A 25,057-nucleotide genomic window follows, 5' to 3' on the forward strand; every position below is an offset into this window, starting at 1 on the left:
AGGAATTCTCTATGTCAGTAAAATCATTACAAATTGTTCTACTTTATTTTCATCCATACAGGGCCTGTTTACTGTGTGGAACATAGAGTCACATAGCACTTGAAAGGCTGTCTGTACTAGCACATTCAGTGTTGCATTATATTTTTAAATATACTTTTGTAAGAAAAACAAAAATACAAGAAAATTCTTTTTAAAATTACTGCTGTAAGCCTAGGCATACATAATAAGCTCTTCCATAAGTATAAATGCATTAAGAAAGTACTTTACACATAATGTTGTATTTGGGAGATGAGTACAACACGAAATGAAAAAGTAAGCTGAAAATAGCAAAAAGGGGCAAACTTTTAAAAATTGAAACAGTAAATGTACTACAATAAAACCTAGAAAAATATGTTGGTATTCAAAGGCCAGAGTTCATAAAAGAAATCTATGTATTCAGCTTCAAAAGAATTCTTAAAAACAAAAATAAAAGAAAAAAGAAAGTTCTACATGGTAAATATATCAAAAGGAATGTTAAAAAGAAAAAGGCTAGACAGCAGAAAACATTTGCAACTCATATTAAAGACCCAGGGCTAAGGAACCCTTAGAAATAGAAAAGAAAAAGTGTAACACTTAATACCAAAAAATCAAAAATTACTAGTAGGTAATTCAAAGAAAGGAATTACCCAAAAAATACTTTTAATGATATTTGAGAAAAAATGCCAGAGATTGCTTTCTTATTTTGTTGGTTTTTAAGCATGGCAGATGTGAAGTTCTTAAAGTTGTTTTGCAATAGAAAACATGTGAAGTTTCCTAAAAAATATTCTCATCCAATACTTTAGTAAAACCATACTGTGAAAATTTAGTTGGAGGCTTAGAAAATTAATCCAACATAATAAACTCTTAGAATACATCTAGTTGCAAATCAGATTATCATAATTTTTCCTCCCACATGGAATCTTTTTCTTAATTTACCATGATAGAACAAATATTTTTCATAATTAACTAGTAAAGAAAAATAAGGATAGCATTCTCATATTTACTTAAAATTTTATTTTGAGATGGAAAACAGTTGTTCTATATCTATATTTTCCATGTACTTTTAAGATGGAAGATTGATGTTTTGATTTTTTCAGAGTATAAGATTGTATTTTGTATAAATCTTATATACTAGTACATATAAATACTATCTTGTAGTGGCTTGTTAACCATGAGTACTTTCTGGAAAAAAGAAAGCATGTGGATCTCATGAACAGAATGTAGTCTAGAATCTGTTCCTCTTCAACAAGATGACTAAAACATCATCGTGTTCGTCTAGAAATATCACTATGTAATTACTGTCTTTAATATCTGCATCTCTAGTAAGAAGTGGGAGTGATAGCAGAGAGGAGAAAAAGTAGAAAAAGAATGCAGATTGTTTTGCCTTCAGTAACCCTCACTCGGCCTCCAAGGCTCTGTAACACGCTGTCCTTAAAGAATTCTAGTGGCCAGGTGTAGGTGTAGGAGGTTTTCCCAGGTTCATTGGTGACAGGTGAATGATAGCAGTGGGAAATTTCTCAGAATAATAAATACAGTAGGCTTTGGCCCCACCACGTCAGAGGGCAGAAATGCCAGAGTCATTCGCATAAAAATGTATTTATTGAGTTCCTGGCATTTTTCTAGATCGTGAGGATAAAGTAATGAACAAAATAGGCCAAACTCCTTGATCTCGTAAAGGCTGCATGATGCAGATGAAGGACAGATAGCAGACAAGTAAAATCTATGCTATGTCAGAAGTAATAAAGCCATCAGAAAAAAAAAAAAAAAAAAAAAAAAAAAGAACAGACCAGGGTGAAATCCTGCAAAACACTAACGAGGGCACACATTCTTAAATCCGTAACCAGGAATGTCACTAACAGGGTGCCCTTTGGACAGAGGTCTGAGGCAGGGAAGGGAATAAACTGTGGCCCTCTGGGAGTAGAATGCCCAGCCTGTGCCAGGGAAAGAATCCAGGAATCCTAAGGTTTGGGGAATTGAAAACCCCAAGTTTCCATTAACTGGGATAGCATCTGTGAGCAGAACCTAGCACAGAGAGTTACCAAAAGCTCAGTTTTAGGTGGCTGAATCAATGATTGAACCATTAGGTAGACATTTGTAGATGTATGTTTGCATCAGCTTAAGGGCAGGATCAAGGCTGATGATTTAAATTTGGGACTCTTCTGCTTTTATTTTATATTTAAAACCTTGCCACAGGGTAAGAGCTAGCAAGAGAGCCACTTTGACAGGCAGTTCCAGAACTGAACCCTGGAACACTTAGGGATTTAGAGATTCAGGAGTTGAGAAGAAGCAGCAGAGAGACTGCCGAGAGAAAAATCCATTAAAGCTGCATTGGCCAAGTGAGATTTTCCTTACTGTTATCTGTCCTCTCCCCTCCTCGCTGCAGCCTGGAAAGTGTTCATACTAGACGCTGGCTAGGGAGGAATAAATGGAAAGGTAGACGAAAGAGATCAGCAGTCTCTACTTGACCAAAGGCTTCTCAGTCTGGTCCAAGTTGGGACAAGGAGATGCTTTAGCTAAATGAGAGATTAGACCTTTGAGATTGTCAGGTTGAATTGATAGCCCATCTGAGAGAAGCAGGAAAACCTAGGGGAGCTGTCTGGAGTTTCTTAAGGTCGTTAAGAAAGACTAATCAAGAAAAAATGTGCAGAATGGCAGTAGGAGAAATAGTAAAACTGCTTTCTTCTTCACTCTGGCAGTTCCAAATACCTGCCACCATACATTCGCCCAGTTACTCTTAAACTATTGAAGCATTTCTAACTTCCTGACTTCTAATTTTGAGCCTACAGACAAAAGTCGCACTTTTGCTTAACTCATCAAGCAAGATCCGTGAGTAATTTAAGGAACAGAAACCTCCAAATGTGAAGATTCTTCAGTCTCCGTGAAGACTGCTCAGATATTTTAGTGCCTAAGAGAATTCTCTAGATAAATTTCCTCATGGATGGTCACGACCTCTGTCCCATCCTGTGAGACTCATCTATGTGATGTACACTGGCCCAGTTTGAGTGTGGCCTGAATGGGTGGGAGGCCATCCGGTTAGCATTTTGAATTTCTCTCAGAGAATGCTGGTGGATGACTTGGATTTATACAGTTCCGTCTCCTTCTTGAGGATATCAGTGTAGACTTTATAGGCTAACGGCCTCCTCTATAAGAGTGGGCGTGATCCCTCCATAGTCACATCTGCACGTGATATATTCTGTGCACACACAGAGACTGTGTGTCTAGATGTCTGTACAACTACTTTTAAATTTTAAGCTATTTTTTAATTGTAATCTGTCAGGAAAAATTTAAAAATTAGCCCAAACCAAGAAAACAACTATACCAGTTTGAAGATTAACTTGGTAAGGATCGTATTACCCATATATATGCCAGTGCTTGAGCATAACATTTTCAATGAATTTATTTCCTTTTATGGTAGTAAGTATGAAAAGCACAGAAGTTAATGTTCATTTGTATAGTAATTTATATAGTAACTGTATATAATGGAATGTAGAACAGATTTTTTTCTTGGTACCATTTATTTAGAAGATACAAAATAAATGACCTTTTAACATATTACAAAAATATTGATAAAATATCAAGATATCTTGAATTAATTTTCTTACTGTGTTATGCCAAAATACGTTTTTAAATCCTCAAGGTTTTATGATGATACCTTGATGTACTGATGCTTAATGAGAAAAATGGGAACAGAAAGCACTAAATACTTGCAACGTTGCCAAGTCCAAATGGTTATAGTAAATTTAACTTTGGAATTTCCTGACTTTCATGTTGCTGAAATTTTAGGTTTTACCCAACATCAAGGGAGACATTCAATTTACCTTTCCTGTATTTTAACATTTTGAGGCAATTGTGGAAGGCAGCGAAGATTGGATCATAGATTGTGGGAGACATCGTTTTTAACGGCCCTCTCCTCAGTTGTTAAAGTATCCTCCTACAGAAGCTCAGCATCATGATGTTATTACTCCAGTATTTTAAACTTACAAAGAATTTAGTCTTGTTTGTCTTTAAAAACCATATGCTATGTTTAAAGTTTATCCTCATGTTTCCTAAGTTTGCATTAACAAAAGGCAAGAAAATGTTTCCCTCTGAGGAAAACACTGGGGTGGGAAGAGAGGGAGAAGGAAGAAAGGAGGAAAGAAGGGAGAAGGGAGGGAGGGAAGGGAGGAAGACTCAGGTGGGTGGTGTGTAACTGTGTGTCCCAAGAAGTATCAGTGTGGGATATAGACCAAATAGCTAAGCTTATGTATTTATGTTATCATCAGTAACTTTTAGGTAATTTGAAACAGAAATAGCTTCCAGACTGTCATGGTGTAAAGAGTTCTTGTGATAGAACTATCTCTTGCCACTATTACTTCTTGTAAGAATTACTCCAAATGAGTATTTAGAAAGATGTTTTGTTGATTTCAGGCCAACAGGGAACCCTTCATTATCTTGCTACAGTAGTGGCCTTTTAGAAAATGCTATTATGCATCCTAAGTGGATTAAGTACCTCTTGATCATAGAGTTCCTTTACTGTTCATTACTATAACCGTAACAGGCTGTTTCAGTGAGGCCTTGTTTCATGAACACTTACGTTTGCAGTTTGCTTCCCAAGCAGAAGCATTTGTCCGAATTTTGTTTTTGTTTGCAAACTTCACATTCGTAATGGACACAACAGAAACGATCTTTTTTGCACAAATATGAACATGGCCATTTTCTCCAGAATCATGGAATGAATTGAATTCATGAACGAAGGTACCACTGTACTTGCCTGGTGAGATGTGGCACTTTAATTATTTTCTTGCCTGGATTAAGAGACTCATTAGAGAGGTGATTGGATCCTTCTGGATGGTGTGTGTATCTCTGGGTCCTTCCTCTGGGCTGTGCTTCCCAGCCACCATGAACTGAGGGGCTTTGCTCTCCCTGTGCTTCTGCTGTGGTGGTCTCTCTGCCTGAGGGCAGCCAGCTGCCCTGAGACAAACCTCTGAAACCATGATCCAGATATCTCCGCCCTCCTTGTAAATCGTGGATGTCAGGTATTTAATCCAGCAATAGCAAAACTGACTACTAATATAACAGATAACAATAGAAAAGAAGGATCCAGGGAGAATATGTAATCCTACTCTCGTAAAACCCTGAAATAACACAAAAACATTCAAATAAAGCCATAGACCTCTTGATTCTGTTCTCTGTATGACAGTTGATGTTTTCCATCATCCTAAAAACATATCGTTACATTCCATCTTCCCTTAAAGGGATAATTTCACTTTTCCTCTTTACATCAAGTCTTGGAATTAACAGATAGACATTCCATTCACTATTTTAATTTCCTGTAACTTCAAACCCCACCGTAACCTGGGAAATACTCCTCCCTGTAAAAGGATACTCATTTCACCATACTCCCTAGGTGGTGGACCTTTTTCATTCCTTTTTGAGCCTGACATATCTGTAGATATATCTTTTTGTACCAGGGATTGAACTCATGACCTAGCACTTGCCAGGCAGTCACTTAATGCTACTGAGCTAAATCCCTGGCCCTCTGCAGACATATCATGTGTATGCAGTTGGTTCCCCAAAATGGGACACAAGTCTCTCTGCTGGGCTTTTTGTCTTTGTATGTAATCATCTGTCAGGTATGTATACTACCCCAGGTCATGTCAAACTCAGCATACATGGGCTAAGTCCCTGGGCCCATTACACGCACCCTGCTTGTACCTTCCCGTCACTGCTCATGTTGCCTGCTGTAGTGATTGGCACCACCATTTGTGCTCTTAGCCATGTCACAAATCTGGGTGAAACTCAGCCATTTGTCACCCTGATGCTGGACAGATTCTGCCTCCTAAATCTGTTTTGCATTCATGTCCTCCTCTGCTTTTATCACCCTCGTCTGTCCTCTGGATTACTAAGACAGCTTTCTTTGAGGTCTCCCTACGTCCAGCATTTCCCACTGCGTTCCTCTCTGTGCCACAGTCACAGGGATCTTTCTGTATCGAGTTTGGTCATGTCACTCTCTTGATAAACATCCTGCGTGATTATTCTGTTTACCTTCCTAGCCTCATTTCTTTCCGTGTACTTTGATTCCAACTCGTTAACTTGTCCTTATTTTCTAGAATAAATCATGTTTATTCTTGTTTTATCTTTGTACTCTCTCTCCTATCTGAAGTTCAGTATGCCATTTTCCTTTCCTAGCCTCTGGTAGGTCTGTTTATCTGTTGCATTTTAACTGTCATTTTCCTGTGGACGCTTTCCCTGGATCGTGGTTCCTCTGCAATGCCCTGTGCTGTACTTCTGCTGTCACGTAGGTCAGAGCACATTGTCAGTCCTGGTATATTCCTGATCTCCTGGCCATCACGTCCAGCTTTTGGGAAGGCAATTCAGAAAATCCATGGTCTCAGCTTGCACTGCTTTCTACCTTATTTCAGGTATAGGGAAGTATTTATCTTGTATTTTGAAATCAACTGAATGTTTTCTTTTCTCTTTTTTATGTGTCATTTGTCAGTGCTACTTGTTTGGAACAGAAGGGGAGGATTAAAGCATCTTGACCAAAAGTAAAAATCTGCGTGCTTATTAAACTGTGGGCATTTCTAAAATACGTTTAAGTTTTGTAAGTCTATGTTCTGTTTTACTTTATTGAGGAGGCTGAAGATACGTGATTTCATCTGTTGATGTGTCTTCATTTTCTGTTTTCCCTGCCTTTGATGAAATGTCTTCCCGCTTTCTGACACAAATGTTTTGCCTTTTACACCATTATTTTCTATGCAACTTTGATCTTACCATTAATGAGTTCATTTTCTAAATTTGGTCTTTCCTTCCTTGACTCCTTCATTTGACTCAAAAAAAGGTTATCCTAAAACACATGACTTATAGAACCTCTCTTCCACCTCTTCAGTTACCTCTAAATATTCTATTTTTGGTTTCTTTGCCATAAATTTACTAAATGTTATTGAATACCATTCCTCTTGGCATTATGAACCCTTCCATATTTAAAGCTAGCAGTACAATATCTTCAAATATTTCTCTGAAATTGGCATTTGTAGTTACATTGGACATACGACTAGATAATCCAGGATCGTTTCCCTATCCCGAGATCAGCTATTAGTAACCATAGTGCCCTTTGTTCTTGTATATTAACATATGTATAGTTTCCCAGGATGACACTGAGGCCATTATTGGTGTCTGCCCACTCTTCACTTGCTTAAAACTTGAATACATTTCAACAACCTGGTGATTCTCTTCTTTAAAATGAATAAATATATCCTTTTATAACTAATATTTTCTCTTCTCCGATCTGTTCTTCTTTCTACTTTATAGTCTTTATCCTATTGATTTTATTCACATTGATGGTTTCAACTGCTTGTATCAATAGATGCCATGCACTTTCTAAAGATCAACCATGGACATTCAGCTGTCCAGATCCTGGTAACTCAAAATGTTAATGAAGAAACCATTAATTTTACCCAGAATATCTTTTTAAGCTTTACTAATTTTATCATTATTAGCTTAATAATGGAAACTTTGTGATCTTTTTTCTTATTTTTACTTCCAGGATATTTTTGCTTTTATTCTTTTCTCTCCTAATCCCCTTATTAATTGGAGCTTTGGGCCGAGTTATCACCTCTTATTTCAAACCTGTTCTTTATCAGCATTGGCAGGTATCTTGGAAAGAATGAAATAAATTATTTTTACTTCAAACAAAGTGTTTATATCCCTTGCAGACCATTATTTATCATCAGTAAGCTAAATTTTCCATGTTTGTTTAAACAAGTTTGAGTTAACCATTTTTCAATAAAAATATATGTTACTTAATAAGGTATTTACCAATTGGGGAGGAAATAAACCAGAATAGTAATTTGGAAATTTTATGACTCTCCTGCCTAACATTACTTTATATGCTTACACTATGTGGGGGAGGTTGCACATGAAGATTCTAGGGATTACATTTGTCTACCGTCCCATTAATAAATTGTATATAGAACAAATTAATTTTATGCTAATTGAATGCCTGGTCTAGGGAGATTATTATATCAGCTTTCTTAGTTACAACAACAGTGTAATCAGTAAGAGGTCCAATGATAAATGGTTCAGATTAAAGTAGAAAACCTAAAGTCAGTTAAAAAGTCACAGCCTGGGAAGAGAAGGCCTCCAGAATAATAAAGTGAGGGTCTCAGTAAACTTGCTCATAACAAAACCAGAATTGAACAGATAAAAATACTTTTTTCAAAAGTATTAACAATTTAAAGACTCTGTAAATTAAAATCCACCACCATGTAAGGACTTTACTTAATTGTTAATTATCAAAGCTAGCTCCACATGAGAAAAAGGGATCACCCATCACTGTCAATTGAGAGCTATCCCAGGAATGCAAGATTGTTTCAGGATCTGAAAAATCAGTGTAATGTATAAGTACAGGCCATCTCAATAGGCACAAAAAAATTTTGAAAAAAGTAACTATGCTATTCCATTACAGAAATGATCTGCACATTAGAAATAGAAACTTCCTCAAGTTGATAAAGAATGTCTTAAATCTGACAGTTGCCATCATACTGAAAAATGCAAGGCTTACTTAAAATCAGGATATACACTCTTTCCATTTCTATCAGCGTTATACTGTAGGTTTTAGCCAGGGCAGTTAAGTAGAAAAAGGAACTATCTAGACTGGATTCAGACTGTCTACAAGGGAAACTTTCAAGTTCCCCAGTAGATGTCTAAAACCATATAGTGATAGCTTGGTTCAGAACTTGTTTTATGATTTGGGGGAAGATGGCTGCATTTGTGTTTGTTTGTGAAGCAAAATTTTGTCAAACACTTTTGTCTGAGAACCAAATTATTTGCAAACAGAGCTGCCACTCTATATACATACTTCCCCCTATTGTTTACACTTGTGATACAGTCTAATTTCTAAATTAGGCCTGTCAGTTAGGTGTATTACCCATTTACTTTGGAACATTAAGTAAAATAGTAACTATTTTATTTGAACACAGAACAGGCTAATAACTCGTTGATTCACATCCCAAACATAGGACAAGATTTCATCATGCTGCTCAGCATGGAATGCAGTTTAATCCTTATAAATTATTTATATCTGGGATTTTCCATTTAACATTTTTGGATCATGTTCTGAAAACACAGAACCACTGATAAGAGAAGACTGATGCATTTCTTTATGCCAGCATCATGCATTTAGGGCAAAAGGTATCAAGTGAATCGCTGTTTACTAATGTGTCATAAGAAGCTATTAGAACCAGCAAATGAATTAAGCAAGATCATAGTTCAAGACCAGTACACAAAAATGAATTTCTGTACACTGGTAACGAACATTCTGAGATTGAAGTTGTGAAAAAGATTACACTTGTAATAGCATCAAAACCTAGAAAATGTTTTTTGATCTTTCTTGATTTGATTTTGGAAACAAGTTTGACAGAGATTTACTAAAAACTAAAAACTTTCTGAAAGAAGTTAGATTTTAGTAAATGGAAAGATGTTCTGTGTTATTAGAGACCCCTAGAATGAGCACCAACTGCCAGACATTATGGTGCAGGGAAGGAAGGAAGGAAGGAAGGAAGGAAGGAAGGAAGAAAGAGACAAAATAGCAGTGCAGTGTGGATCTCAGATGACAGATTGTTCACGAGGAACAAAAGACCAGGAGGTAGCCAGAACCTTGGCATTTATTGATTGAGGAAGGGATTATCTGATAACTCAGAGTGGTGGTGTTCTTAAACTAATGAAGATCTTTCGCTGGAGCATTTTTAGTCTTAGTAGTCTTATTCTTAGTTTTGGTAGTCTTCCTAGGTGGGAGAAGATGGCCCTCCCCTGATGGGATAATGGGAAATCTCAAAGGGTGATGCCAGTAACCTCAGGCCTCCATTCCTCCCACAGGGAATTATGCAAAACTGTTCATTGTGAATTTGTGGTCCCTAACACCATGTTATAGGTTAGAGGACTTCCATGTTGTTAAGATGGGAGTGTTCCTCAATTTGATGTGGTTCCCATCCAAATTTCTGATTTCTTTTTTGCAGAAATTGAAATTGAAAACCTGATGCTACAGCTCATATGTAAATCATGTCATCTATGGGGCATGCATAAAAAAAAACTCTTAGAACTCATTAAAAAAACAAATAATTCTATTAAGTATGGACAAGTAACTGAGTAAATACTGCTCCAAATATGATACACAAAAGACTTGGGCTTATGAAAATATGCTGTACATTATTAGTTGTTAATGAATACAAAGTGAAGTATTATGTGATACCACTTCACATTTACTACCCATAAAAAAAGATGATAATATTAGTGGGAATATGGAGAAACCGGAACCTTTGTACATTACTATGGCAATATGTAAAATATTACAACTACTTTGAAAACAGTATGGCAGTTCCTCAATAAATGAAACAGAACTACTGTATGACCCAGCAGTTACATTTCTAGGTCACTTCCTGAGGGAGGTGGAAACGTATGCCCACATAAAACTAGTATTTGAATGTTCAAAGCAGCTTTACGTCTAATAGCCAAAAGATAGGAATAATCCACATATTAAAACACTATTCAGCAACTACAAGTAATAAAACACTGTTCCCTGGCACAACATGAATGAATTTCGAAAGCATCATGCTAAATGGAAGAAGCTTATCACAAAAGACCACATGGTTTTTTTTTTTTTTTTGATACAAAATATCTAGAATAGAAATAGAGATAAGTCTAGTGGTTGCAGCAGACTTGGAGAGGAATAAGAAGAGTGATTACTAACAGGGTGGAATTTCTTTCATTGAGATGAAGTGTTCTAATTTAGGTTGTAGTGATGGTTATACAACTGGAAATATTCTAAAAACAATTGAGTTTGCACTTTAAGTGAGTTAATATAAGTTACTATAGGTTATTGTTTAGATTATAACACTAATGAAGCGATGTGTAAGTATACAGTGAAACTCTGAATGTAGTTGCTATGCATCGTACTCTAAAAATCTGAAAAGAGGAAAACACTAACTTTTCACTATACCATATTTTATCACATCAGTGTTAATATTTTGCATTATTTTTAGAAAATCTTAAAATAGGGAGGGCTGTATTGCATTTAACACTTTGGTTTCTGAGTATTATTAGTATTACATAATACCAATAAATAGGAGCCCAATGTGTAACAAATATATCGTTCTTCTGTATCAAAAATGTTACATGGAGTACAATTTGGCACTGATAGAAAGGAAACATTCTAAGAATGCTGTTTAAAATGAAATTTCTTCTTTTACTTGTACTAAGTTCGGTGTAACATAAGTGTTAACGTGGACTGCTTTTATGTGTGACATGAACCTATTAGGACTGACAGCATCTCTAGGGCAGCATTGTTAGAATTCGCTGATATCTGAGATCACACTACTTAGCAAATTATTCATTATATCCTGCTTAGAGTGAGTTTTACAATAAATGTAAATATTGGTTGACAAATATGAGGTTATGTGGTTTGGCAGTCAGAAATCTGTCAGGTGGTTTGGTTTAGATCCAGTTTTCTTTAAAAAGAAAGAAAGAAAGAGAAAAAACCTGTGTGCAGATTGCTCAGCTTGCTGACCCTTTCCAGTCCTCTGCCCTTTTCCCCAGCACGCTCCGCAACCCATCCTTTTCCATAGTGCTCTCGGGTAGCTCCCTTTATCATACCTTTCCTCTCACCTCCTAAATTTCACTTCTCAGTGTTCTGCATTTTCTTTTTTCCTCGGACTTTTCTTTGATGTTGATGGATCTCATGGCTCCCTCTTTAAATGTAACTTGTTGTTTATTTATCTTCTTTGAAAATCCAATCCATTGCTACAGTGTCAGTTGCAAGCCATGTTGCTTAGATCTTTGTTTTGTTTCATACCCAACTTTGTAGCTGTTAGCTTCCAGTGTTTGCCTGTTTCTCCCAAGCATCCTATTTTAGAATGTCCAAAACTCAGTTTAACCTCACAATGGGTCCTTCCCTGTGTGCCTCATTACTTGATTTAGCTCAGCGTCTTGAGATATTTTCCAGTAATAAAATTCTGTTGATTTTTCTTTATGGTCATCTTTTAACATTTGTTCTCTTCCTCATAAAGCCTGATTTAAGGCTTTCCAGTATTTGTCAGAATATCATAAAATACAGGATTGTCTTCTTAAAATATTGATTTACTTACACAATACTTTGTTTAACTTAAATTTCTTCCTAGACCCACCTATCTCCTTCAGAATGAAAGCTCAAGGTTGACTCTCCAAGATTTACTTTATGCCTAACTAGCTTGTTTTCCGTTAGTTTCCTGGCCATTCTGATACATTTTGCATTCTTTCGATGCCACATTTTCAGACTCACCCACCCCACGCTGTGTTTGGTCATTATTTATTAGTGTCAAGCTAACTGCATTCTGCTCGCTAGAGTAATTAGGTCAGGACTCCACGCCTTGCCACTCAGCACATTTTCCTGGCTGAGCAATTGTTCCAAAATTGACAGACACTAAGAAAAAATTTGCTAGGGCTTTTGGGAGAAAGTTTTCTTTCTTAGGATTTAGCCACTGGAGAGACAGCCTCTCTTCCACTAGATGTCCCTGTCAACGAACTAATACACACCCGCTCCAGGGATTTCCTAACGTCAAAGGCAGCCTAAGGATAAAGTCACAACTTAGAGAATTTGGCTTAGAAAAACTGAGCATGAGGCTTTGGGTTAACCAGTTTTTAAGTCTATGCTATTCTGGGCTTCCAGATGTGAGAGCCATTACAATTTCTGGTTTATGTTAATATGGATCAGTTTTTCTGATACAGATCAAAGCTTCAAACTGATAACAATTTTAAAAACAGTTCAAAAGGAGGTAGGTGGAAGGACATTAAGTGTGTGGACCATGAATGAAAAATGAAATCAGTTATTATCGTTAAGACTTCACCTTTTCCCTTAATAGACTTGTCACCATTGGGAGTTATCTGTTTATACCTAGGTAATCTATAATTAATATTTGTGAAGATACAACTTCTAATTGTGAAATATAGTATTAATTTTAAGGAGATTCTGAACTGTTATGTATAGAGATTTTATACAATGAAACATTTACCAGAAGAACCAAATTTAATCTCTCTCCATATGGTCTTCTGTGTCACAGATATTTTTTTCCCAGAAAAGAAAAAATGTTATACATCTTTCAATTTTATACCCTTTGTGTTGTCAGGGAGGGAAGGGTATTTAGGACTAAGGAATGGAGATAGATGTTCCTTATTATGAAAGCAAATATCTAAAAATATAAATTAACATTTAAAAGGCACCCTTGAATTTTCCTAAATTTAAGAGTTTGTGCCAATCCTGGACTTCACAAGCTCCTGAAGAAACAAATTACCTTTTGGTTCTGCATTTTTGTGCTACTTACTGTGCTTTATACTTTCTTTGGGCTTGGTTTTTTGGGTTGTTGTTTTTTTTTCTTTCCTGTCCAGAGGTGACTGATGATTTTTTTTTTTTTTTTTTTTGTGAACACATTGTAGTTGTTGCTGTTTTTGCCTACTGAATCCACGTGAAGTCAGGATAAAGTACACTGTGCTAGGACAGTAACACATCCTCCTTGTACACACATGGTTTCATTCGTTTGGATGAGGTCCAGTGGAGCTCTTTCACCACGTTACATGTTTATTCCTCGTGGGGTCAGTTCGGGTTAGCATTCTGTTCCCTCTTAGGGTATTGGTAGATTTAGATTTTTTACCTCTGTCTTTAACAGCTGTGAAGTCTCAAATGAAGATATTCCATAGGATGTCTGAACCTGTTAATACTTTAAAAAGAACATTCCCAGAAAAAATACAAGTAATGTAGTTAGTTCATGATACAACTGGGAGGCAAGAGTGACTTTCAGAAAAATTGAAGGGGGGCTGATTAGACCAATACAGGAATGCAAGCAAGGCATTGCCAACCATGTTTTTAAATTGTGATGTTCATACAATTCCCTGCATTTACTGTACTAATGTAATTCTTTTTTCCTGGTCTTTTAGTTCAGTATATTCTAAAAGCATATATATCTATATCTATATACTATATAGCTTCAGAAATACTAAAAAGCTAAAAGCATATTTTGATTTCTAAATAATCATCCATATTTGTGGGTTTTATTATTGTTCCTTCTATTCATTGGTCTTTGCTGTTTATATCTGTTCCTTTAAACAGACTAACAATAATCAGGCATCCCCGACTGGATTTTCCTCACAGTGGCTCATTTCCTTTTAAATGCATTAGCAATTAGCTTCCAGTAGGCTGAAATGTAGCTTTGTTTGACTTTCCACTTCTCTGCTCACTGGATTAGAGAAGTACATTAAAGCATATATAAATGGCCAGGTTTTCTGCTTTATGGAAAACTTAAAAGAAGCAAAACTTCCATTAATGAGAAAGGAAACAGACTGTTCCTAGCATTGAGTGAGCTGAGTGGCTAAGTACAGGGAGGCACAATAGGAAACCTGGATCTTTCCCAGTCCTCCTGAGTGTTCTCTTTGCCATGTTTCTGTATGAACTTTAGATTGCAGTTATTCTTAGAATGTCAGATAAACCCATATTCAAAAAAGCTTATCCTAAAGCCAAATAGTAAAAAAATTATTAGCCATTCTACTGGTTCAAAGAATTAGTGAAATGAGCTGTAGGTTTTCAAATATAATTTTCTGTATGTTAAGATGTAACCATGTATGTATTTTTTGAAGGGCTCTAGTACTAGATAATTCCCCAGGTGATGTAGAATGGAAACTAAAACATTGACATCTTATTTCCAATTTAAATTGCATTTGGGGGGGGGGATATAGAGTTTGCTTTCCTTGGCCTTGTTTTACTGCCAGGGGAGTTTACTTTCATCTCAGTTCCCATAGATAATCTGTGAGAAATTCTTCAGGGCCTGAAACAAGAGTATCTCTAGGGTTATGTGATCTGACCTAATCAGCCATGAGAGCTCTCGTACTTTTTTGGTTTTGTTTTAAATCCCTTTATTTCGTGAAGGCCTTTCTCAATTATCTTTCCCTTCTCCCCTTGATTAGACATCGATGAATGCAGCATCATTCCTGGGATATGTGAAACAGGCGAATGTTCCAACACTGTGGGAAGCTATTTTTGTGTTTGTCCACGTGGATATGTAACCTCAACAGACGGTGCTCGGTGCATTGGTAAGCTTCTTACTTAAGGACACAAGATATGGTTCCTTTATCAGGACAGTACCTCCCACGCAGGAACCAAGAGAGCAACAATTATAAAACCTTTGGGGAAATAGCTAAAAGTTATTTAAAGTACATGGTACCACTTTGGGGGGACCAACGGATCATGTACTGTTTGCAAAGACTTCAGTTTCGAAAGCCATTTGGGTTTGTTTTATGTTGTCAAAACCATTTGAAGGATAAAGAAAGACGTCCTCAAAACATTGTTCATGCCTAATAGTACAGATACAAAAGCCTTAGATTTTTAAAATCTTCAGTGGACAGAATGTAGTAATTAAAAGTTTTTTGTTGGTATGAATCAGAAATGTAGTCAGCATCATATTTACTTAGAGATTGTTTATTCTAGTAAAAATAAATATTCCAAAAAAAATCGGCACTATTAATTTTGTGTTTTAACTACATTCAAAAGCCAAATAAATTTGTATGCTCTTCTTTGATTAGAAAGATTAAACTATGCTTCTCAGTCATACTATAGGTCATCCTCCATCACTGAGCAAGCCCTAGACGTCTCTCTTGCTATGAGCAGATTATGAAATGTCCTTTGATATGTGATCATGACACAATGAGCCACCCTCAAATTGGTCTCCTTAGGTATTCAGCTTAGTCATTGTCAGTTTTCACCTGCCATAGCTAAAAGAGAGGAAGAAATATGTATAGTTCTCTTGGGGACCACTGAAGAGTCACACGGTACAGGGATTAGAGGTGTGTATTCAGTACTCAAAGAATGAACCTGCTTGGTCCACTTAAAGGCTTACTGTACCAGTAAATGGACTAAGGGCTGAATCCATTGATAAAATGTAGTACTGAGATTCTGGTGGGAGAACATGGCGGATAGATAGCAGCAGCGATGGAGGCTCTGTGAGATACCCCACTTAGAATCCAGGAATGGTGTGGTACGAGGTATCCTAAGCAAGGGGAAATATACCTTACCAACCCAGGAACGAACTAAGCTATAAGAAACCAACTGGAAATGCAGTCCTAGTGCTATAATAGGAACAGATAAAATCTCAGCGTGGAAGCTGGAAATCGTGCCATTGGAAGCTGCGATTTGAATTTCCTGCTGCCACTGCTGCGTCCAAATTGGCATGGCAGGGAGAGAGATGTGCAAAAGCTCTGAGAATGGGAAGTGGCAAATGGAGTTGAGAGCGGGACTGGCAGGGAGTCCTGCATCAACCTGTGGTGAGTGAGCGGAACAAGGACCCTTCCACAGAGTAGGAGGCTCCAGCAAAGGACATACTGGGACCGGGCAGACTTGCCAGAACAGGACGCTGCAGTGCCTTTGTCACATATTCCCCTCTCAAGCGGGATTGGTGGGGAGTGCCCGGCCTGGGTGTTGTGTTGCCACTGACTAAGACCCAGTAGGCTAGCCGAAACCAGGTCCCAGCACCTGGAGGTGCACCCTAGCAGTGAAGCCTTCGGTAGGTTGACCTGAAGGGGTGAGCTCAGCAGAGGCTGCACAAGTCTGTGTCTCCCTAGTACACTGCAGTGGGCGGGAACACCTAGCTGGCGCAATTCAAACAAACTGTAACAGACAGAAAAAAAAACATATATTTGCTTGTATGGAAGGAACAAAAAGTATGGGAAGAAGAAACGACAAAAAAAGAGTCCTCAGTCCCCAATCCTGAGAACACTGATCCAGGAAAGGGAAACGCAAAGGAAGACAGAAAACATGCAATATCAGACACGGCACCAATTGACATAAAGCGATATCTCCAGAGCCTCATAGATGAGTTTAAAAGTGAAGTATTTAACGAAATAAAGCAAGATATAAGTAAAATAGTTACAGAAATACTAAGCACTGCCCAAGAAAAAACAGATGGTGGAATGGAAGAACAGAAAAAAAGGGAAGAATTGTTTGATGGAGAAAATAGAGAAAACATAGAATACGTGAAGCAGGTTCAAAGAGATTACAAGGAAACTAAAAACTATCGAAAGCTGGCACAACAGCTTGAAAGAAACTAAGGATAGATTATCTGAACTGGAGGGCAGATTTGTAATGTGGAAGCATGAAATGAAAAACTTCTTAAAAATAACAAGAAAACAAACAGCAATAATACAAAGGCTAGAAGATGATAAGAGGATCTATAACTTAAGGATTAAGAACATAAAAGAAGAAGCAGGGACACAAACAAATGGACTACAAAAGCTATTCACAGAAATAATCCAGGAGAATTTCCCTAATTTAGCAAATGGTAAAGATTCTCAGATATATGAGGCATACAGGACCCCAGCTACCTACAACCCAAACAGAGTTACACCCAGGCATATAATCAAAATTCCAGAAATCCAGTATAATAACAGAATATTAAAAGCCATCAGAGACAAGAAACAGATCATTTACAAGGGAACACCCATCAGAATTACAGCAGACTTCTCGGCACAAACCATCAAATCACGAAGAGTGTGGGGGGAAATAATTCAAGCTTTGAAAGATAACCTCCAGCCAAGATTGATATATCCTGCACAACTGTCCATATAAATTGATGGAAAAACAAGGTGCTTCCAGGATAAAGAAGAACTAGGGGAACTTGCAACCACCAATTCAACTCTACAGATAATACTGCAGGGTATTCTAAAAAAGGAAAATACCAAGATTCCAGAAATAGTGGCAGAGAGGCCACAATGAATGGAGCAGAAAGAGAAATGAAGAAGACAAACTGACAACAAATGACAGAAAAAGAGCTCAATAGAAATGAGGCAGAGATCAGATGGTAGGAACAGCTATTTTGGAGAAAACAAGACATCATAATAGCTAGTGCTGATTTAATATCATCTTGTTTTAAAGTCCCATCAAGCTTTTATTCTTCTGTCTTCTTTGGTCTTAACAGATTGTAACTTATTGGATTTTATTATATGTGATAATATAAGCAAAAACTTTTTAGATAAGGAGATTATATAGAAACCATTGTTTATTTTCTATAAATAGAAATATATATATTTATATATATATTCTATTATAAATAAATATTTTCAAAATACCCTGTAATACTGTCATTCTCTTGAATGGTTTTACATTGTCTTGGTATCATTGGAGCTGCAGTATATGAAGTTATACTCAAAGATTTCAAGGAAAGAGACACTATGGTAACTACTTTTAGGTCAGGATATCTTGTGGTGAAACACTTTTGCTTAAATGGTTATGCTTTGACCTGCGCTGTTTTGTTGTTATGCCCTCTTTTATCTCAATCTCCTTTTTCTTAATTATTTACTTTTTTATTTTTATCTTTTTAATTAAGGGAAAAAATAAATAGCAGGATACATTATAGTAACCCACTTTGATTTCCTATTAACTTGATTTGAAACCCTGTATTGCCCTCACCATCTTGTTTTGACTGATTTTCCTCTATTCTGCTTTGCTTGATAGTACCAAGTTCGAAAGTATAGGCAACAACTGTGAAGACAATAAGATTTATTATGACGCCCATTCTTCTTTTAAAGTCCTGTAATGTCTCCAATGTTTTGTTTTATTCTTTACTGTTTTGTTCAATTTTATTATAACTGGCGATTATAGGCAATTCTTTTTAAGATAGCAAGAGGCAATATGGTAACCATTGTTGATCACCTAGTATTTTATTTTTACATTATCTATTACGTCCATCCTTTTGATTTAACGACTCTGTTCTGTTATGTCACATTTGGTTTTACTCTCTTCCAAAAAAAGTAATAAGAACTGTGAGAGTAATAAAACCCAAAATGTGTAATTGTCATTGTACAAAAGAAAGAAAAAGAAGGTGCTCTAAAGGATATAACTGCATATATATTTAAGTGTATAAGATAGATAACCATATTACTGAGTTTTGTTGGATCATTGAACAGAACTGTTTGCAGTCTCATTGTGTGAAATTCCACTTTATATGCTTTAATTTTGTAACTTTAACAACTATTTCTAAGATAACAATATGTAATCTGTTAACTAGTGATTTCCTACTGTTTATTTTTTCTGAAATTCTGTATAACTTATACCACTTTCTGTTTTTTTTTCCTTTTCTCATTAAATAAAATTTTTTTTAAAAATGTAGTACTGAAAATATGAGAAATATATGTAATGCTTTCAGGAAACCATACAAACATGCTTACCACACATACCTGTGGGAGAGTAGTAATGGTCGTTAATAGAAGAAACTGTGATAGTTGTACTAGTGAAAATTGCAACTATCATTTAAGAAAAACCTGTAAGACTATGGAGATCTCCATTATCTCATTATTTCAAAGCTGTCAGACCTCAGGCAAGATACTGCCCTCTACTTCAGTTTCTTCTAGTAAATTTTTTCTTCAGTAAGGTACTCTACTTTGTCATCATTATTAAGTTACTGTCTTTAGAAGAAGAAAAGGAAGCTACAACTGCCCTTGACTTAGCATGTAATAAGATTGTCTTTCTTCAGGACAAAATCTTTGTTTTTTTTTTCTTTGATTTTTTTTTTGTTTTTTAAATTTTATTTAAAAGGAAAAAGAGAAAAAACAAAACAGTGTAAGGGTACAAGTAATACAGAACTACAAAAAAAAAAAACAGTAAGAAATCACCAGTTAATAGATTACATATTATCATCTTAGAGATAGTTGCTCAAGTTATAGGATCAAAGCATACAAAGTGGACATTCAAACAGTGAGACTGCAAACAGTTGTATTCAATGCTCCATCCAAAAACATTAATATGGTCATCTATTTAACACACCTAAAAACACTTGCAGTTGTATCCTTTAGAGGACTTTTTTTCCCCTCTCTTTTTTACAACAAAATTTACATGTTTTGGGTTTTATTACTCCCATAGTTCTTATTACTTTTTTTTGGAAGAGAATAAAATCAAATATGACAAAACAAAGCTGTCAGTCAAAACCAAGGATAGACATAGCACATGATGTAAAAATAGAATATACAAGGTTATCAACAGTGGTTACCATAATGCCTCTTGCTTCCTTAAAAAGAATTGTCTATCTCATTAGGTATTATAAAGTTGAACAAAACAGTAGAGAACAAGTCCAATAAAACCTAAACCTTGTAAACATTACAGGACTTCAAAAGAAGATAATAGTCAAACCAGAATGGCCATCATAGTGAATCTTATTGCCTTCAAAGTAGTTGCCTATACCCTCAAACTTGATACTATCGTACAGAACGGAACAGAGTCTAATCAGTCAAAACAAGATAGTGGGAGTATTACAGGACTTCAAATCAAGTTAATAGGAAATCAAAAAAGTTACTATAATATATCCTGCTAATTTTTTTGATTTTTTCCCCTTAAAATTAACTAATTTTTTTAATGAATAAGGGAGAGATTGAGATAAAAGAGGACATAACAGCATAACAATACATGTCAAAGCATGACAGTTTCAGCAACCTAGTGCTTCACAACCAAATAACCCGACTTAATAGTAGTTACCATAGTGTCTTTTTCCTTGAAATATTTGAATGTAACTTCGTATACTATAGCATCAAACATATCAAGACAGTGTAAAACCATTCAAGTGGATGAAAGCATTGTAGGGTATTTAGAACCAGCTAACAGAAAACGAACAATGGTTTCTATATTATCTCTTTGCCTATAACAATTTTTGTTTATACTATCACATATAATAAAATCCAGCAAGATACAACGTGATAAAACCAGTGGAGACAGAAGAGCCATAGTTTGGTGGGGCTTCAAAACAAGATGGTATTAAATAAGCACTAGCTGTTGTGATGTCTTGTTTTCTTCAAAATAGCTGTTCATTTTATCACAGGCAATAATATCAAGCAGCCCAGAATAAAGCCATTCCAATTAATAAGTGAAAACTTTATAAGGCTTCAAAGCCACATAATGGGGAATCATGATTACCACATACTTTTATATATTTGAATCATTTCCTACACTAGGGAAACTATTCGGTATTCACACATGCAAGTTTGATTTATTTCACTTATGAGTATGGTTTCAAGCTGCGCCCATTTATTGATAAATATCTCAAAGTGATCCTTTGACCACTAAATTATGATGAACTTTTATTGTCTCTTGCCTCTTTTATACATTTTTACCTGGAATTTCAAAGTCCTTTAGAATCAGGTCACACCCGTATTCCAGACTTCTCTCCAGTGCCCTGTGACCTCACCCTCATATTGCATTTCTAAACATCTACCACACTGCCCTTGCCTTTGTCCACAATATCCTGCCTGCCAAAAACATATTGATTCCCATCTTATATGCTCGTTAAAACCCAGTTCATTCTTTCGATCTCAAATTAGGTATCACTCTTTTGTAGCCATTCGAACCTAATTTCTTTCTAGGCAGAAATCACCCTCCATATCAGGGTTTACTACATAAGTACTTGAACTTTCCTCACTGGCCAAACTGGAGCTCCCTCGTGCCTGCCTTGTGCAGCTCTTGTAATGTCTTGCATAAATTTTGTGCTCAGTAAATCTTGCTTGAATGAAAAGGAGAACCAACAAATGAATGAATTAGATCATGTTGGATTCAAGAACTTCATGTTGGTTGACAACTGCTTTGTATCGTTTGGCATCCTGTGAGACATGACGTTATGGCACTGAGCTGCGGTCCTGGATGCTCAGAAGGCAGAGCTGGCTCGCGCTACAGAAGCTGAGTCCTGAGCTAACTGGAAGTGCTTCTCATTTCATCGTCAGCGTTCTGTCCCAGCGGTAGAGGAGCACTTCCAAAGCAGAGAGAATGACTCTGAGAAATTAGAAAGCCAATGTTAAAGTTCAATAAGCAGCCTGAAATTTTTTCAGTAACTATATTGCACTTGGAATAACTATGTGTTTTCCATATGAAACAGAAATTTCACATTTAAATATGTTAGAGTTCTTTGACTTTGATTCTTAAAAATGTGAGTCATAGATATAATTTAATTACAGCTGAATTATGTATTACAGACATTGCCATACGAGATTTTTATAACCATATGCTGCATATGTTAATGGTAATGAGCTGGAAGACCTCAAAGCATTTTTTAGTATGAAACTACATGTTATGCAACACAAATATGCTGAGTCTATACTACATTATAAAGAATCAATAACTTTTTTTTCTTCTATGTGTAGAAAAAGTTTCAGGAGAGTTTAACTGGATGTTTTAATTTTAAGATAGGGCAGTGTTGTTTCATTGTATGCGAATTACAAAACATGAATTCCTGATGTAATTTTATCTAGTGTGTTAGCAAGTGTTTAAATGTCCAGCAAAAGCTATTTTTTAAAGGACAGAATACTAACATGTGCCATTTCAAAAAGGAGATGAAGTATAACTAATAATCTTTTCCTTAAAAGCATACTAAAGACATTACTTAATAAGCATTAGGTCATTTTGGAATTCGCTGCCCTTGGCATTGATACCTACTTTCCACAATGAAGCCTAGAAGCAGAAGAGTGATGGCAGCGGGCATTAAGTAAAGGATGAATGGACAAGCAAGCAGCAGTGAGCAACTCTGCAGGCAGGACATGTGTCTCCTGTAAGGGACAGCAGGGACCGGAAGCAGGAGGGCTTGAAGATGCAGGAGCAGCAAGTTTAGAAAGTGAGATGAGGCCTTTAGAAATTCTCACAGTAGCATGATGGTGTCACAATAACCTCAGGCTTCTCTGCAAGTCTTACAAAAGTTTTCTGAGCACAGCAAGGATGTGAGCAGAACCACAGGTGCAGGACGTGTGTGAGTGGCCTCAGGAGACGTCAGGAGAGTTTATCTGGGACACACCTGAATGAGAAGGAGGCTGGAAGTGAGGAAGATGGGCTGAGATGGAGATTCTGGTGCTAAGTACTAAGTGCCTTACTGAAAGGCTCCAGGCTGATCCTGAGGGTGGTGAGAATCCATCAGGATTTCTGAGCAGGACAGAAATGAAAATCAGTTGGGACAGGGTATATTTTTGGAGGTGAGATAAAGGACAAATTTTTAAAAACAGAAAGGGGCCATACAATGACATAGTATGACAGCCAGGATATGCTTTTTAAAATCTGAAGCAAGTACAGGATGGTTTACATAGAATGCTGCGCTCCTTGTAACACTGGATGATGATCACATGTGAGAATGTGCGTTTGCAACAAGCACTTGAGGAAGAACCCCAGATTCCTAACTGTGTTTAAATGCTGAAGAAGGAGACAAGGGTGAAACAGCATACTGAAGAGAGTTTTAGTTTTCACTGAATGGGGTAAAGGGCAAGTGGTGAAACAGGGATACTTATTTTAATTAAGAAAACGTTTTTGTCCAGTTACTGTTGCATAATGGAGACATAAAGTTTACAGGAAAGTGTTTTAGGAATAGGGAGAACCTGCAGAAGTAATTAAGGGGAACCCAAACCGGAGCCAGACCATCAGAGAGGCAGGTGCAGGCATCCAGTGTCATCCACACAATGGCTGCCATTTACCGAGTGCACCCTCACCAGTGTCCTGACCTGGGCTAACCTCTGTGCTTCTGGCTAAACTCTCCATTTTTTAATGAGCAAAGGAAACATGTTCTTTCAAGATACAATTCCCAACTGTTACCAAGGTTTCATCACATGGTGTACTTAGCCATTAGTTCTCTTAATTCAGTGTGGACCAAATGTCAGGCCATGAAAACATACCGATAAGTGAAACCATTATTTTGTTTCAAGATGGATTTATATTTTAATCAGAGGAGATGAATTGCTTCCTCTTTTTCCTGGTGGCTGTAAATAAGACTCTTGCAAACCTTGTTCAGGAAACTGAGTGAGAGTGATGGAACATAATTAGAGGAATAGATGTGTTTTCTTTACATGTAATGTATCCGCCCTACAATTAAACATACATCGAATGTTAGAATAATTTTCATGGTATTTCATCTGCCTCTGGCCCTCTTAATTCCTTGTTGCAAGGGTTGATGCTCTTGGACCACATTTTTTTCTTTCAGGTGCCCTTTTTTAATTCCAAATATTCTTCCACATACAATTTTTAGTACAGCTTTTTCTAAGGACCTTGACATTTCAGAGACACACAGGAAAACATGATAACTGTAGCAAACTGGCTTGCTGTGAAATACGTATACCTTTTTGGAAACCTAGACTGTGAGACACTACAGTCTCTTTACCTCATCCTTTGAGTCAAAACATATGCTAGGGGTATTTAGGGTTGTACTTAATGAGAAAGTTTCTTATTATATAGTGGTATATGGAACCTGGGATTTTTATCTTGTATGTTCTGTTTCAAGGGACCCTATCAGCGTTAAAATACAGTGTCTCTCAGCCTTTAACAGAGGCCTAAAGATGAAACCTAAACTGCATGTTTACTAATCACCTGAGAGTCCCATTTTCACTTCTTTTGGGGAGCTCCATTTTTTAAATTTTATTTTTATTTTATTTATTTTGGCAACTGGGTGATATTTTTCTTTTTTTTTTTTTTTGTATTTTATGTAGTGTTGTTGATTGAGAGAGACATTCAACACAGCTAATCCACTATTCTGCTAGAAAAATAAAATACATTGTTTTGTTGTATTTCCCCATCGATATTTCAGTGAAAAATAAGAACTAAAGGTAATTACAGAATCAAACAGTTAATAATACTTCGATGTAAAAGTAAGGTTCTTGAGAGAGGGCTGTTTGTTTTATTTTTTCCGAACCTTAGGCAGTAGCCTCCTCCTCCCGTCAGAACTCTTGAGGAAACAAATATTTCCATCCTACTTTGTGTAATGATTGTGTTCCATAACATTAGTGACTACTGATAACAATGTGGGTCTTTGTTGTCTTAATTTACACCCTATACTTGAGGGTCATAGCAATCACAAAAATTTAGGAATACGATATTTTGGGATCCTAAAATGAATATTTAAAGCTTATCTCCCTGGAACATTATTAGGAATAAAAATGGTCCCGTGTAATTGTTCACACTGAAAACAGTATAAACCCGGCTCTGCAGTTTTTAAAGGTCTTCAGTGAACTCGTGCATGCCTACATCAAAATCAGTGCTTTTGTT

General features: G+C 36.5%; 1 protein-coding gene across 1 annotated transcript in view; it reads left to right on the plus strand.

Annotated features, from left to right (window-relative positions):
* Positions 1-25,057, plus strand: part of Fbn2 (fibrillin 2) — a 224,999-nt gene that overhangs the window by 88,956 nt on the left and 110,986 nt on the right. The window contains 1 exon segment of the mRNA XM_063232411.1: positions 14,983-15,108. Within this exon segment, the coding sequence (XP_063088481.1) occupies positions 14,983-15,108 (126 nt within the window).

This window comes from Cavia porcellus, unplaced genomic scaffold (genome assembly GCF_034190915.1).
Source record: "Cavia porcellus strain 051 isolate PalLab524CR breed Dunkin Hartley unplaced genomic scaffold, mCavPor4.1 scaffold_21, whole genome shotgun sequence".
NCBI lineage: Eukaryota > Metazoa > Chordata > Mammalia > Rodentia > Caviidae > Cavia > Cavia porcellus.